The following is a 16403-nucleotide window of genomic DNA, read 5'->3' on the forward strand; positions in this document are numbered from 1 at the left end:
GGCCTAGGCCTATACCTAATTAATTAGGCTAACTGACAATGTTAAAACGGTTAGTAAACACGAAAAAAGTATGATTTTAGTAATTTACGTGGTAATAATTTAATCTTAGAAAACTTCTATACTGTTATATGTTTGAATTTAAATATCTCGATATTCTATGGCCCACATCACGTCAAACTACTATCATATGATGGGTGGGGCTGAGGTGGGTGGTTCCTCAGTCTGTGAAAGTCCCTCGCTGGTTCACCTCTATTTCGAATTCCTGGATCTGCCACTGTTGATTTATTATATAATCACTGTTGCGCTTATAATGCGTCTATTGCAATTTTCGCTTTATCCTCTCAAAACAGTCCTAAGAACGTTCAGAGTGGCGCTACTTCAAAGGGGGAATCGCCCCCGGACCCCGCCAGGGTCCTACGTAATTCGCATAACGGCTACCCCCCCCCCCCACTTTCAAAATCCTGGCTACGTCCCTAATATTTAATGATTGTAAATATATTATAAAACACAGAATGGTCTAAATATATTTTGTTCTTGGCAGGTCTAGATATTTCAAAAGACATGATTACTTTTGCAAATCAGAATAATCGACCAAAAAACGTGGAGTATATATGTTGTGACGCTCAGGATTTTGGCGGTAATGCATCGTCGTGGAGAAATAAATTCGACAAAGCCGTTTCACTGTTTGCCCTCCACTGGGTGGAAAACAGAAAGATGGCTATTAGGAACATTCACAGTTGCTTGAAAGAAGGCGGAGAGGCCTTCATTATTGTGAACGGGCCAATGCAGAAGACGCTAGGAAACAAACCGGATGAACTTCCATTCTATCTGAAAAATCATATGAAATGGAAAATGATTTTACAAGTGAGTAAAAATACTTCATCTAGCAAGTGAAATAGTGCATATGGGATGGTGTATGAATACAGGTGCTCTAATTTGAAGAGTTGATCGGACAACTATAATGATAATGTCTGTCAAAATAAAAAAAGAAAACTTAACATTCACATTAAAAACAGAAACATAAATTGAAAGAAGTTCCGAGGGGCCCTGGACCTGGTTCGATTGTACAGTCGGGGCCCTCCGCATATAAATTGGCCAACCAGGCCAAGCTGTATACAGTTTACATAGGTCTAATTATACTCTTTTACTGAAGTAATCTATAGTTTACATCCACCTGAGTGACCCATCCTGGTATTTCTTAGTCTATAGGTTTCGGGTTTGGACCCTAAAAAATAAACAAGGGAATTAGGCTTATTGTACAATGTATAACTCTAGGTTTCGGGCCTAAATATTGATTTCTAATGTATTATTATACAGATACATATAAAATATATAGACGGTATACAGTACATCAAACTTTTACTAAATTACAGACTATTTTGCTGCCACATAACACTCTTCCAGTAAAGCTTTCTGGAGCTTCAATGATTATTAATTATGGAAGTAAAAATGCCGATACCCGCGGTACATAAGACGAGATAAATGTATATTTAATAGAGCGTAATGGGAATCAACTTGGGGGCGGAGGCTCAATGTTAGAATGAAGTACGTTTCTACCGGAGTCCAGCTCTGGTCCTAAAGCAGAAACAGTTTGTTTACCTAGATGCCCAGAATAAATATGAAATAATCATGATAATGTGATGATGATGAGAGGATGACGATTACGACGATGATAATTGTGATGACGACGACAATGATGACGGATGATGGTAATGACAAGGCAGTGGCATGGTTAGTGATGGACACACTAATGAAATGAGTTCAAGTTGGAAAGGGCACCTGTGATGGTGCAAGACAAAAACCAGGGGAAAGCCAGCGGTTTTGATTAGATACAGACTAATTTGAGTGTTTTTTGTATTTAGTATTAAATAATAGTAATACTTCCAGAGTGCGAAGCGATCAATGCAATCTTTAGGAACGCAGGAACCCGGTGGTTCTGATGTTGGGGAAGACCGATTTGAACGTGTGTTTTTTTTTTATCATTTTATCCCAGGCAGAACAAGTAATTACAAGTTTTATACCGGTATGCATTGATTTATTATATTTTTTTTTATAAGGGTGCAGTGCCCCAAAAATTGGGGGTTCTGGTTCAGTGAACCGCCTAAACCGGTGCGGTAATTACGCAAAACTAATTAGATACAAAGTAAGCAATTTAGTTGAAAGAAGCAGTTTAGTTTAATGGTAATGGTAGGATATATGTTTGCAGAGCGCCTTCCACAATACAATTGTCCCAATATGAGCTGACAGTATTCAGAACATAAATCTGTTTCCGCTGGACCTGAGCTGGACCCCGATAAAAACGTACCTCATTCTAACATTGAGCTTCAACCCCCAAGTCTATTTCCCTTATTGCTCCAGTAAGTATACCTTGATCACCTGGTAGACTGTCCATGGAGGAATAACTACATGGTCTGTCTGCCATTAATAGACCAGAAATTAACTTAATAATGAAAAATACCATACCAGCAATCTGTTATCCGAAAATCTAACGTATTCACTTGTAGGCCTAATTCCAAAGTTTAAAACAATGCCTTTGAATTTGGAAGCCTGTTTATCCCATGTAAGTTCACCCTTAGCTAAAAGAATTAAGTTTATGAAATCATTGACAATTTATTTTTGTTTTGGCTTTTTCTTTGACACCCAGAATTATGAGCATGGAATGCACAATGATCTCGATCTGTCGCAGTGGACAAGGCTACTAGAAGAGGAAGGGTTCGAAATGCTACGAGGAGAGATGAAGGAACCATTTGAAGAACGTACGCTTCCTGACGACAACGAGCTTAAAGGCATGTTTATTTGTAATAGAGGTTTATTTTCAGTATGCGTTCACTGTGGCCGAAACTTCTGGGACTTGATGAAGGGTGGGGGGGGGGAGGTGAAGTGGAAGCTGGATGTTTAAGTGATGAGGCGCTAGCTCGCAAAATAAGGTGGTTTTTAACTACTTGAGAGCGATTTTTCTTTTGCTTCAAACATTTTCAATGGGAAGGGATCGACTGGGGACGTTACCTCCCCTAGATCCTGCATCCTCAGCTACGCCACTGATTTCTGCTGAAGTACCGTCATATAAGTGACTATAAATACATAATCTTTTGGAACCAATTAAACAATAGGTAACGCATACCATCCAGGCAGAATCTAACCCATCCTACTGAGCACGTATCAACATTTACAAAATACTGTGCGTGTTTATCCCTCACATTATCACGTCATTTCCAAGAGGTGCTCGATTCCTCTGTTGGACGCTTGTAAAACTTGTGTTTTCTTGAACACTGTAAATACGCACGTTTCGTGGGGCACTGACTTTATGCGCACCCATGAAGTCCGATTGACTCACTGATCATAGAAGTAAACGAGACTCTTTATCAATGGATATTCCTCTACAAAATTGACTGATAATCGATAGACATGTAAAACTTTTGGAGGAATTCCACTGAATGGTACTTCCAATTCTTTTGAAATGGATGCATTTATACTTTTACACATGCAACCTATTTTCTGATTATTTGTTTTTATCTGTATTTCACACAGGCTACTTGAAAACTCTGATGGGACAATTTAGCTATGTACCAGAGCAGTTTCATGCAGAGTTGCTTACAGATGCATTTGAGTGGTGTAAAAAGGAGCTACCCTTCAACAAACAAGGAATACAGTACTTCGCTGCAAATGTAATTTTCATTCACGCGAAGAAAAAACCTGCACACAGGGACTAGTTGAATTTTGCGAGGTTTGTACCACACGCTTTTTCAGTACGTGTGCGTGCTTCATTGTTAGGGGTTAGTCAAGACATTCTCAATACTAACTTGTTTCTAAGCGCATGCCTATCGAATTTTATATGAATTTAGTGAAAAATATCTCAATGAAGGCAGAGGCCTACACAGCAATAGTAAAATAGTTAAGTCGACTTAGATTAACTGTTACTATTTGGGACGAAATGGCTCCAAACATTCTGAACAAAAACTGTAAATCCAATTCCTGGTTTGTTGTTTATTAAAACATTTGTGGAGAATAATTCAGTATAGGCCTACTCATCTTTGCATGAATATTTTTGCATGAAAACAAGCCATATATGAATAAACAATCATCGATATATGAATAAATCAATTAAATAAAATAATCATTTATGTATGAATAATGTCTGTGCCCCTGGTTCTTAATAGGCAGACCACTGGTACTATTCTTTTCCCCATACAATTAAGGCAGATATTATAGAGGGCACTATTTAAGGTCATTTATGTGAACTGATACATGAATATGCATAAATGGCCGCCAAAATTAAAATTATTAGATATACAGTATATCATTCGGCTCTGTCAACATTTTTAGTGGATTTGTCATCTCAGACCTAAAACATAGTAATATAACATATAATCATATATATTTAGTGGAAAAATTTAGTGGAAAATATCACAAGCAAAGGCATATATGCAACTTAGATTAATGTATATTACTGTTATTATTTGGGACGAAATGGCTCTGGACTTTCTGAACTAAAACTGTAAATCAAATCCTGTTTTGTTGTGTATTAAAAAAAATGTTAAAATTTAATATACTCATCTTTTCATGACAAGCCATATATGAACAATGATCCATAAACGAATAAATCACTTAAACAAAATCATATATTTATGAATCTACATATGAATAAAATAACATATGATGGAATTCTATGTGGGATCCCATATATACTGATATACAGATTCCTCCATATATGAATAAATCACTTGAATAAGATAATCATACTATTTAATATATCAGATGAAAACAAAAATGTGAGCTCATTGTTAGTAGAAAAAGGTGCTACTTTACATTTATTCTTTGTTTTCATGAAAATATAATTATGAACAAGTCCATATATGAATAAAATAAGTCAAATATATGACAGAAATCTATGTTGGATGACATATACAGTACAGTCAAGAGACTGAGACAATTTAATGAAATGTGGAAGAGGTAAATTTTATTGATATTATAAAACAACTTCGGCCAAATGATGCTTTTAATTTTTAACTTCATTTAATGAAATAATAATCTCCCTCCTCTTAATGTTTTAATATTTTAACTACATTTTAACATTTTATCAATGGTTGTAATCAGTGCAGTGTATCACTGTATCTTGATGTTTGTTATTTTAGTATTATAGATTTTAGACAAGTTAATGTAATGTTATGCATGTATTGGCAACCAAAGTTTTGAACCATGTTTAATGTATATTATTACTTGCCAGACCAATAAATCTTGAATTTTGAAGTCAAGGTCTCATATATGAAAAGAAACCGTCACAAAAGTGAACTTATTGTTAGTCAAAAAAGGGTCCACATATTCATGAAATAACCCACATATATGATAGAAATCTGCCTCCTCTTAATGTTTTAATATTTTAACATGCTTTTAAATTTTTTCCCTAACACTTTATCAATGGTTGTAATCAGTGTAGTTTAATCAGTGTATGTTGATGTTTATTATTTTAGTATTACACATTTTAGACAATGTAATATTATAAATGTTGTGTAATCAACCAACATTTCGAATCATGTTTATATTGTTTTTGACCAATAAATCTTAAAACTTGAAGTCCGCCACAAATGTGAACTCATTGTTAGTCGAAAAAAGGGTCCACATATGAACGAAATACCCAACATATATGATAGAAATCTATGTTGGATCATATATACAGTACGGTCAAGGTCTCATACAGTATATGAATAGAAACTGTCACATGAATTCCAATGAACTGTAAAAATATTATGGTTAACAGACATATTCAACTTCAACACAGACAGGATCTCGAGTAGAGCAAATCTTCTATATTTGAATGAAATCCTCCATATATGAACACAACCTTTCATATATAAAAACAAAATGCTATGGACAAGAAAGATTAACCATGCAAGTTTAAAATCATCTATACACGGAAAAGATGAGTATCTTTACATTAACTTCAATAAAACAGAATTAGTTCTGTTTCAATCTTTATTAATTTTAAACATACTATTTTTCACATGAACAAAATTCTTTTGAATTTGAATAAAATAACCGGCTCCCAGAGTGAGCATGTCTACTGCATGTTTTAAGTTTTTTTGGCTACTGTTAACTCATAACCCATCCATGCTCTCTGTGTTGGAAATTTACATGAATAAACCTGTACAAGTACCATACTGAGTGTAACAGACTGACTTTTCAGTTCCTTCTAGGTCAGGGCATGGCATTATATTTTGGATCATCTCATCATTCCTCCAATCAGATTTACTCTCACAACTTACAAGTGAGATGATCACTAAGACTTCCTGCCGATTGGTGGAAAACCAATAGACACAAAAACATCATAATGAATATAATCATTAATTTTATAAATAAATCATTCAAATGAAATTATCATCCATGTATGCATAACATATATGAAAATACATATATGAACCAATTCATTTATGAATAAAATAACCATATATGGTTACCATCTATGTGGGTTCTCATAGACACATAGAATCCAGTGAAGAAAATCAATCGCATGCAATCCAACATCCCCTACAAATATGATTTGCAAAGACAATGTCAACCTTAAGGAATACACCATACGCTGTCACCTGCATCACTCCATATCTTCAACATACGTGCAACTCACTACAGTTTCAGGAGTGACCTTGACATTAGCACTGCCCTCAATGTCATACGTCCATTTGGGGTATATGCGTTTGTAAAGTGTCATTAGGACTGTATCCTGTGACTTCAACTGACCGTCAAAAATGCATTTCATATGGCCATGTGTTCCTGCAAGAATCATCCAGAATATGATTATTTCTAGTAGGCTAGGTAATGCAAGAAAATATACAATTAATAATAATTAATGATAATATATCACATGTTAGTAATTCTGGTATAGAGAAACACCTCCACTGGTAATAATTATAAACAATAATAAATTTTTAATGACAGCGTATTGTTCTGATCAGAATTAGAAGCATGATAAACCCCAATATAAGGCTTGCCATCCTAAAAACAGCATCAGTGACTGCAAGATGAAAATTGACTTTAAAATATTCTTATTCTCCACATTGTAAGCTTTAAAATTATGTGTCATTTACTGGAACAAACTATTGCCAAATAATTGAGTAAAAGTATATTATAGCTAAAGTATACAATATTGCCACATTCTTATGCCAATTACTCAGTTTAATATATAGCGAAGGTACGCTAGTTTTGGTATAGCTTAACTCGTATTATAATAATACAGTACCTCATTTCCTTAATCATTAGTGGTTAATGAAAGCACGCTCCATAAAGGTAACAAGATAACACAATTTATATAAATTATCAATACACTTTATTGTCACTTACTTAACATGGTATAAATCATCATTCTATATATATAGCTACTCACCTAAAGGTTCCTTAATATGACCTCGTCGACCCCACTTTGTCTTAAGTTCAATCGGCTTAAACCACATAATATCCTCTGAGAGAAGTAAACGAAAGTTTATTAAAATCATGTTACCCAAATTATTACTGTATAACAACAATGCTAGCTCTTCAAGCTGTACATATAATATTTTCATTCAAAATCACTCACATCTAACCAGGTACCTATTTATTTAATCCTGTGTAGAGAGAGACAAACGTAAATGAAGAACACAAAAATTATGACCAACATTGGATTCGAACCAGAACTACTCGGTTGAAAGCCCAAAAGCCTCAACCCCTGTGCCACATGCTTCCATAATAGTATTCATTGCTTCACTCCAACTCACCTCTATTAAAGAACATGTAGCGGACCACTGCTTGTCTTTTCATGATCTTGAACGGATGGCCGCTGAGGACAACTTTCTTCACAACAACCCTGTTAGGATTGGCTCCTAATAATGTTCCTGTAGCAACCAGGGTATGTGATCCTGTAAAACAAACCATATGAATTAGCATAGAGCAGAGGATGATACAACATCTATGAAACATGCATTATTACATGCAATGAAAGTTGAATAGCTGATACATATATATGGCACATATATGAATCATATGATTCATATATGGTTACCACACCGAGACACAGGTAGTGTATATGAGAGGCTTGCCATCCAAAAACCAGCGTACAGTCACTATATGTTGAAATGAGTAAGTAGCATAAGAATGTGGCACTATTGTATACTTTAGTATAGAGAAGCCATAATACATTTTACTCATAACTTTGGCAATAGTTTCAGTAAATGACCTATCATTTTAAAGCTTATACTGTGGAGAATAAGAATATTAAAGTCAAGTTTCATGTTTTGGTCACTGATGTTGGTTTCTGGGTGAAAGCCTCATATTGTTATACATTCTGCTGTTTGCAACCTTTCACTCAAGTGGTATAGAACCATCTATACATTATCTCAAATACTGTAGTATAAATTATTTTCTCCATGTGATATACCTATTTTTATTATTACTTATTTTATATTAGAACATCTGTTAAACAAGCACATCGTTAATATAGCTAATATGCACTTCAAAAATAAATTAAAATATCTTTTAATTACTCTGTTGACTCACCTCCTGGTAGTTCCTTGAAGACAAGAATGTTGGCTGGTGGGAAAATAATTGGTGCATATACGCTAGCAACAGAAACGCCATCAATCGGGAAGAAGCGTTCATACTAAACGAAACAAACAAAATAACCTTTCGTCATATAAAAAGACTACAAACTTTCATAGGCTATACACAATTATTTTATTACTATTATCGAAAGAATATATAGCAATTGTAACAATTTGTAATACAGTAAAACGTCCATTTTACGTATACCCCTTGCTACCAAGGGGTTTTCGTAAACTGAAAAATTTGTAAACCAGATCGGGAGTCAGTTTCCAATACCTGGGCCTAGCTATCCACTGCTATTGAGCGCCAATAGGCTGACGGCGATGGCCAGGCCTAGCACAAACGACAGTGCAGCAGCGTGGTCTACCGCATTAGAGCAAAGCGGAATTTACCTTCGATAAAAACAAACAATTATTTTAATTTCTGGCATTTTTCCACTTAACAAAATATTATTTTAACTCATATTCAAACATCTTTATGTTTTATGGACCTTTCTCTCGTGTTCTTTCTAGTTGTTAGATCGCCGAATAGTGTTGTTTACATGCATTTCACAATCATATCTAGCATTCACGATGTTAATAATTTGCTGACCCCAACGCTCTCGTTCGTCATCATAAACACATGTGCGCTCGATCCGACGACACTTGCATTTGTAATTGTTCTGGTTAGGTTTATTGCATTAACATAGTGATTATTATACCAGAAATGGAAGAAAAGATCGAACTATTAATAAATAAATACAACTAACTTGATTTTATTAAGAAAAATATACATTATCACTTTGTAAAACGTGCAATAATTGGTCGATAATGATGTCATCAGGGGCACAGACCATTCGTAAAATCGACTATTCGTAAAATTTACGTTAGTAAAATGGACGTTTCATTGTATTTCGTTTTAGTAACACAAATGTTATTTAGGCTTACCTTCTGTTTGTCACCGACAGTGTGCTGCGAGAAAATCGGACATGCTGTGAAGCGTCTGTAGCCTGTCTGAAATATCAGACGGTCTTTGGACTTGATAGGTTCTACGTAGCCTTGGTGCCTCTTGAGGGCAAAATGCAAAACAGACATCTGGGGAATATAATCAAAGCTAAAAGTAACCCACAGCTAAGAATCTTTGAGGTACAACCAGCCCTTTGACAGGGCTGGAAAAAGTGCACGACCGTGTGACCGGCGGTCAGAGGCAACATGAATGTCTTGGAGGCATTTTGGGGGAAAACAACTTTAAAAAATAAACTGTTGGGCTACATAGTGTAAAGATAACATTTGGTGCTGGAGCCATATTATCAAGACAAATTTCATAGTCGGGGGCACAAACATTTTTTGTCCAGGCCTGGCCTTCGGTATGTATGCTAACTTAGCACCAGGCAGAGGTGGACAGGGCCACCCAGCCTTTAAGTTTTCCACTCAGTCTAAAGCTAATTTCATGGCCCTCCAACCACCTTAATTAACCCCTTGCCCATCCTTAAAAATCCACTCTTATTATTTAGAGTTTACAAATGTTATCACCCACCTACCCTTAAATGTCTACCACCCACCATTAGTTTTCAGAAGCTACAACTTTTGTAGAATTTTCTCAGCCTGTTATCAGTCTTGGGTGATTGCAAAAAAGGTTGGGAAATTAAAATTGGTGATTTTTTCATCATAAGCACACTTTTAAAATGTGAAATCGATTAAAGCAATTGATATGAATTTCTAATTATTTCTTAAGAAAAAATATGCAAATCTATTTCTGTTTTAGATTTAACATACCCTTGCTTTATCATGTGTGTTTATTATTTCTGGTGTTATTATAGTTTAATTTGACTATATTCCATTGTTTTGCTTGAGGGTTTCTCAGTGCAGCCAGGATTCATCCACCATAAGGTTCCAAAATTGGGGAGACTTGCATTTCACAGCTTCCCTAGCACCTCACTGGCACAAAACTAGTATTGTACCAGTTAAGAATATTTAAAATGCCACCAACTTTCTTTGGATTCTGAAATGCATCTTAGAGAACACAAGAGCCAATATTTTGTTTATATTACTTACCTTTTGTTCATGTTGCAGAAGGCCAAATAATACAAGTGGCTTCTTTTCATCATGGTTATCTAAAAATACAAATAATATTAGGCACATTATGATACCTGAAATTTAAATATTATTTGAACATAATGTCAACACCTTGATCATTGGAACTCATTTTTAAATAAATTTTTAAATTATTTTAAAAAATAAGTAACATTTAACATTAACCCCGATATTCTTAAAAGATCCTTAGTTGTAGTTCGAGATAAAACTTCAAAATTACATCATTTCGTATTCTAAAAACCAACTCCAACTAGCACCTCAACTAAATCACGCGAACCTCGACTAAATTTATACCTCCACAGGCCGATTTTTTAGTCAGCCTAGGGTCAGGCTAAATCACCAACTTGAAATATTTACCCCACTAAAAATATGCTTTTTGTAACTCACGATAAAGTGAAAAGAATAAAAACAGTTGCATAAGTAGGTCTGATGTAATATACCCTTTTGAAAATCTTACCTATAAATGATTTTGGTACATTTGCTATGTGTACAGTTACATACATTCCAGGCTGAAGGAAAAAGATAATCTAATATATAACACTGTTAAAATGCATTCTGAAAACATATTCAGTTAAACTTGCCTATGTCGACTTTGTCCAACTTAAATAATTTGTCAAATTTATATTACATGCCAAATTGTTGTGTTTTCCATTAAATAACAATCTCTAAGTCGAATTTTATTTAAGTCGAACAATTTTTCAATAACATTTTGAATTCGACTTAGGTAAGTTCAACTGTATTGTATTTTTAAAAGCATATCATGTAAGAAAGATGTACTGTAAAGAACATACTGTTAAAACATGTATTGTAAGGCATAAACAGTATTTTACAACATGTACTGTAAACATGTGAACATCAAAACAACTGTAAAGCATATACTGTAAAAAAAATCATTTACTGTAAAGAACACGCTGTTAAAACATGTATTGTAAGGCATAAACAGTATTTTAAAACATGTACTGTAAACATGTGAACATTAAAACAACTGTAAAGCATATACTGTAGAAAAATCATTTACTGCAAAGAACATGCTGTTAAAACATGTATTGTAAGGAATAAACAGTATTTTAAAACATGTACTGTAAACATGTGAACATTAAAACAACTGTAAAGCATATACTGTAGAAAAAACATTTACTGTAAAGAACACGCTGTTAAAACATGTATTGTAAGGAATAAACAGTATTTTAAAACATGTACTGTAAACATGTGAACATTAAAACAACTGTAAAGCATATACTGTAGAAAAATCATTTACTGTAAAGAACACGCTGTTAAAACATGTATTGTAAGGAATAAACAGTATTTTAAAACATGTACTGTAAACATGTGAACATTAAAACAACTGTAAAGCATATACTGTAAAAAAATCATTTACTGCAAAGAACACGCTGTTAAAACATGTATTGTAAGGAATAAACAGTATTTTAAAACATGTACTGTAAACATGTGAACATTAAAACAACTATAAAGCATATACTGTAAAAAAATCATTTACTGTAAAGAACATGCTGTTAAAACATGTATTGTAAGGCATAAATAGTATTTTAAAACATGTACTGTAAACATGTGAACATTAAGACAATTGTAAAGCATATACTGTAAAAAAAACATGTACTGTAAAGGACACACCGTTAAAACATGTATTTTAAGGCGAGACTATTTTTTATTCCTTGTTTCGTGTACTTATTTTTTTTTAAAGATTATTGGAGGAGGGCGTAATAAAATTAAAAATAAAATTTTAGTTTCTTAATTAGCAAATACTTTTGCCAAAATCATCCAGACGGAGGAGAAAATAAAAATAACATTTTATTGGTGAATGTAAAATGGGATGGTTAAATGCTTCAAATTTATATAATTGGGAAGAAATATACATAAAGCATATACTGTAAAAAACATATGTATTGTAAAGAACATACTGTTAAAACAGTTGTAAAACAATTGTAAAGCATATACTGTAAAATCATGAATGGTAAGCTAAATACTATAAAACATATACTGGAAAGCAAGGATGAAGAGTATTAAAGACTAAAACACTTTCTTTATCAAAGAACTTACTTGGACTTCAGAGTCTATTTCTTCCTGCTGAACTTTTTTCTTTGTACGATTAAAATTTTGAAATTGAAAAATTCTTGCATAGTCTAGAGGCAGGTTCTCTTTAGGATCCCAAGGTGACGAACGAAAACTTTTCAAACCTCTGTACCTAAAGTGTATGACAAAAACATAAAAATAAGTACCATGATATTAAAATTGTCTTACAAGTTGATAATGATGGGTTAATCTCGATGTTATTAATACATTTATTACAATTTGAACCACATGTATAGTGTGATGCTTCCAGTTAATTCCGAAAGTTGAATTAATATTTAGGTGTCCCTTAAATTCAATTAATTATTACGATACTTTATATGCTATAGAATACGTGATTCACACAATAATGTTACACACGTCACAGGCTATGAACATTTTAGGATGCGTCCCGTGCTAAATTGCATCTGTGTATGCCTATCAGTGTATGAATAGCATGCGTTTTGTGTAATATCTATGTAAGAAACAGATATTCATATTGCATAGGCCTTTAACACTTATGAGATACTTAACAAGCATATGTGCCCATGCTCAGAGGCCTCAGCGTACAATCAATATTTGAACTTATGCTTAACTTTAGTGTCCATGTTTGAATTTTACTTACCGTGCAAATCGATTTCTCGCTGTAATATCTCTCGGAGTGTCAACTTCATCGGGAAACATGGCATTCATGCGTTCTTCACGATACTTTTGTAGCCTATCCGAGCAATGAGAAGAAAATATTGCAAACATTGTATTCTTTATTCCAACAAAACTCAAACCTAGCTAAGGCCAAGTATTTTAAATAGGAGTTAGATTATGTATTAAACAATTACACAATTACAAACTGTTAATTCTTTGCTCTGACTAACACATATTTTTACAATAAGCAAAAGGCAAAAATATGCTTACATTTCCAGATCTTCTTCTTCATCAAAATGCACTCGGTCATAATTATCTTTATGCCCTCCTGTTATACTAATCTAAAAAGAGAGGGGAAAAAAACCTAATTTTACCATTTTTCCAGTAAGTGATAATATCGTATCCCATCCGTATATGGGCAAATCAAAGGTATTTCGATCAGAGCATGATTGATCAATGCAAACATTTTACACAGTATGGTTTTCAAAAATTCTTATTACTGTTTCAAAATCATTTGTATCAGCAACACTGGCCATTCCATCAGCATCCTCTTCATCGCTGACTTCTCTTGCTTGGAGTTCATCGTCGTCATCTTCCATTGTAGCATCATCCTCATCGCTGCCTTCATCTCCCTGAAAGAAACCAAAATCAAAAAGTAATATCTATTATTAAAATTATAATTTATTAAAATATATATAATTAACTTCATCATTATTAAACTGATAATTTGTCAATAACTCCCAATGAGAGACAGCTTGAACAAATTTTTAATTTTATTGCCAAAATATGAATGTAAAGAATTAAGGAACAGTATTCTCTTTACATCAGAAAACATTGTCTTATTTTAATTTTATTTAATTTTAAAAGCCAATAACTTTTTACTTCTTAAAACAGGCCTAAGCAATTCAAATAGCAATTTCAAATATTCACATTTATTACCCAATCAAATACTGTATATCTTTATATCTGAAATACTATACACTAACCGATTCTTCTTCTTCCTCCTCTTCATTGTCCAGAATCCACGCAGCCTGATATTCTGACGTTCCCTTTGGTACTTTCCTCAGAATTTTCTTTGTCTTCTCTCGAAGGGCAGCTAATGAAAAGCACATTAACAGAGGTTACATAATGTTTGGATCAGGACAATTTGTCACATACTAGAATTACCATATACACTTAAATAGATCCAATCACTATTCTGAGCACACCTTCTGCATCTGCCATCTCCTCCTCTGTCGGCCATGTTTGCTCTCCTTCCATTGGGTCCATCTCTGCCTCAGCCTGCAAGGATTCTTGTTTGGCTGTGTCAACAACTTCTAACACTTTGATGTCCTCTTCCATGGCCATTTCATTGTCATCATCCTAAAGTAAGGAGAAACATTTTATTCTATTTTTAGGCTCAGGGTCAAGGATATGCCAATAGGGAAATTAATCACTTTACTAAGTGGCAATCCTTTCACAAGACAAACATATAAACAATCTACATAACCTAAGTCTCATTATGAGGCTTAGGGAGTGGAGTTTACTGTAAGTCGAGAGAAAATAAATCCTGTTACCATGACGGGAATTGAACCCAAGACCCTGGGATTGGAAGTCAAGTATCTTAACCACCAGGCTATTCAACTCCATTCCAAGCGGTTTATTGTTTTTTATTTATTTATCAATCTGGTATCAAAAGACACAGAATTATTCAATATAAGAATATTATTATTATTGAATGATAATTTTTGGTTATTATTATAAATAATAACAATTTTAATGCAGTAAAAATATATAAATTAATAATTTACTTATTTTAGTTTAAATGTTTGCTGATATTGATATTTAAACATTCAACAGAATTTTCTATATTTCTGTTGCCTATTTGGAATAAAGTATAGGTATAAATTTAACAAAAAATAGCATATGTCTCCTTTTACTTACTGTATTCATATTATTTTCTCCACTTGTCTTCTTCTTTAGAGGGTGGTTCAAAGGGCAGGGGTCAGGAGGAGAATCGATCTGCTTCATTTGGAATTCTCCGTACCCTAATATATGAATCAAACCGTTTACAGATAACAGACGCCCTCTCAAGAAGCCAGACACTTTCAATGTACCAAGAAGTCCCTTAAAAAAATTTCCATATTTTTTTTATTAACTTACCAATCAAATAACTTATAATTGTATCTGGCATGTATGTAGCAATACATAACACTTTGAGACAAATACATGTGACACAGTATTAGCATCACTTCCTTTCTACACAAATGCCTGGAAGGGCTATACCATGTAGTGTGCGGGAACGGGTTCGTTGGCAATAGATATATTGATTTATTATTAATTTATTTATACAGGCACACAACACACGCAACAAAGATTGTCAATAGCAAATCTATCACTGTCCTTCTTGCAGGTGACAATTCCATACACAAGACAAACATACACACACGATACTTCACACAAACTAAATCTCAATATGAGGTTTAGGGATTGGAGTTGTTTTGGTTTTGAACATTATTCACATTTGTATCTTTGTGAGTACAGACGATTGTCTTAAATTTTTAAAAAGGCATTTATATTTTAAACAATATTTATTAGAGTTTAGGAAGCATACAACATAGTAGCACAAGTCTAAAAATGCATCCTCAGTGGCAGCTCCAATGGGAATAAGAGGTCAACATCTCACCCCCACCCCACCAAACAAGAATTGACTCCATTCATCTTACGCCACAATGAGGTCATTGGACTATATCAATTTGCTTACCCAAAGCTTTTGCGATTGCCAATCCCTAATATTGTGTAATATTACGTACATGTAGTCCGCCATGTAATATTATGTATGGCAGTCCGCCATGTAATGCTCAAGTTGGTATGTCCGATTCCAATGTTATGTTCCGGATGCAAAGACTGTATCTTCACTATGTAGTATTGTTGTGATATGACAAGCGAGATGGTTTACTTTTAATAACTGAACTGACTACATCTCTTCTGGTTATAATGCAAAGCGTTTATTTACTATTCTACTGCATGATATATACAATATACACAAGTAAGGTTGTGAGACGTAGTGTTTCCTTC

The 16403-nt window shown here is 33.8% G+C and overlaps 2 protein-coding genes across 3 annotated transcripts in view; one reads left to right on the forward strand and one right to left on the reverse strand.

The window, feature by feature from the left end:
* The window catches only part of LOC117115062 (juvenile hormone acid O-methyltransferase-like), a 17744-nt gene extending 13384 nt beyond the window's left edge, over positions 1-4360 (forward strand). Inside the window, exons 2-4 of one of the 2 annotated variants that reach the window (XM_033258717.1) lie at positions 542-864; positions 2645-2786; positions 3529-4360. In XM_033258717.1, coding sequence (XP_033114608.1) covers positions 542-864; positions 2645-2786; positions 3529-3710 — 647 coding nt within the window. In that variant the 3' untranslated portion in view covers positions 3711-4360. The remainder of the gene's footprint in view (positions 1-541; positions 865-2644; positions 2787-3528) is intronic. The other variant, XM_033258716.1, reaches the window with a different exon arrangement.
* Positions 4361-5937: 1577 nt separating this feature from the next.
* Positions 5938-16152, reverse strand: LOC117115108 (pre-rRNA-processing protein TSR1 homolog). The gene is made up of 15 exons (XM_033258776.1): positions 16090-16152; positions 15270-15452; positions 14555-14708; positions 14333-14442; positions 13847-13978; positions 13617-13687; positions 13330-13422; positions 12696-12840; positions 11095-11146; positions 10599-10657; positions 9492-9638; positions 8521-8623; positions 7743-7883; positions 7376-7450; positions 5938-6765 (listed from the first exon to the last, which is right to left on the reverse strand). The coding sequence occupies exons 1-15, from the start codon at positions 16150-16152 to the stop codon at positions 6587-6589; spliced, it is 1707 nt and encodes a 568-aa protein (XP_033114667.1). The 3' UTR covers positions 5938-6586.
* Between the last annotated feature and the right edge of the window lie 251 nt (positions 16153-16403).

The sequence above is a fragment of the Anneissia japonica genome, unplaced genomic scaffold (assembly GCF_011630105.1).
Source record: "Anneissia japonica isolate Jap-2015-1 unplaced genomic scaffold, ASM1163010v1 scaffold24_len2511860_cov200, whole genome shotgun sequence".
Classification (NCBI taxonomy): Eukaryota; Metazoa; Echinodermata; class Crinoidea; order Comatulida; family Comatulidae; genus Anneissia; species Anneissia japonica.

Coding starts and splice junctions, on each gene's coding strand:
- LOC117115108 (XM_033258776.1), bottom strand. CDS start 16,152: ATGGCGGACTACATGTACGTAATATTACACAATATTAGGGATTGGCAA. Junction 13,979..14,332: donor AGGAGGAAGAAGAAGAATCG/GTTAGTGTATAG, acceptor GGTTTCTTTCAG/GGAGATGAAGGCAGCGATGA. Junction 13,688..13,846: donor ATACAAATGATTTTGAAACA/GTAATAAGAATT, acceptor CTCTCTTTTTAG/ATTAGTATAACAGGAGGGCA.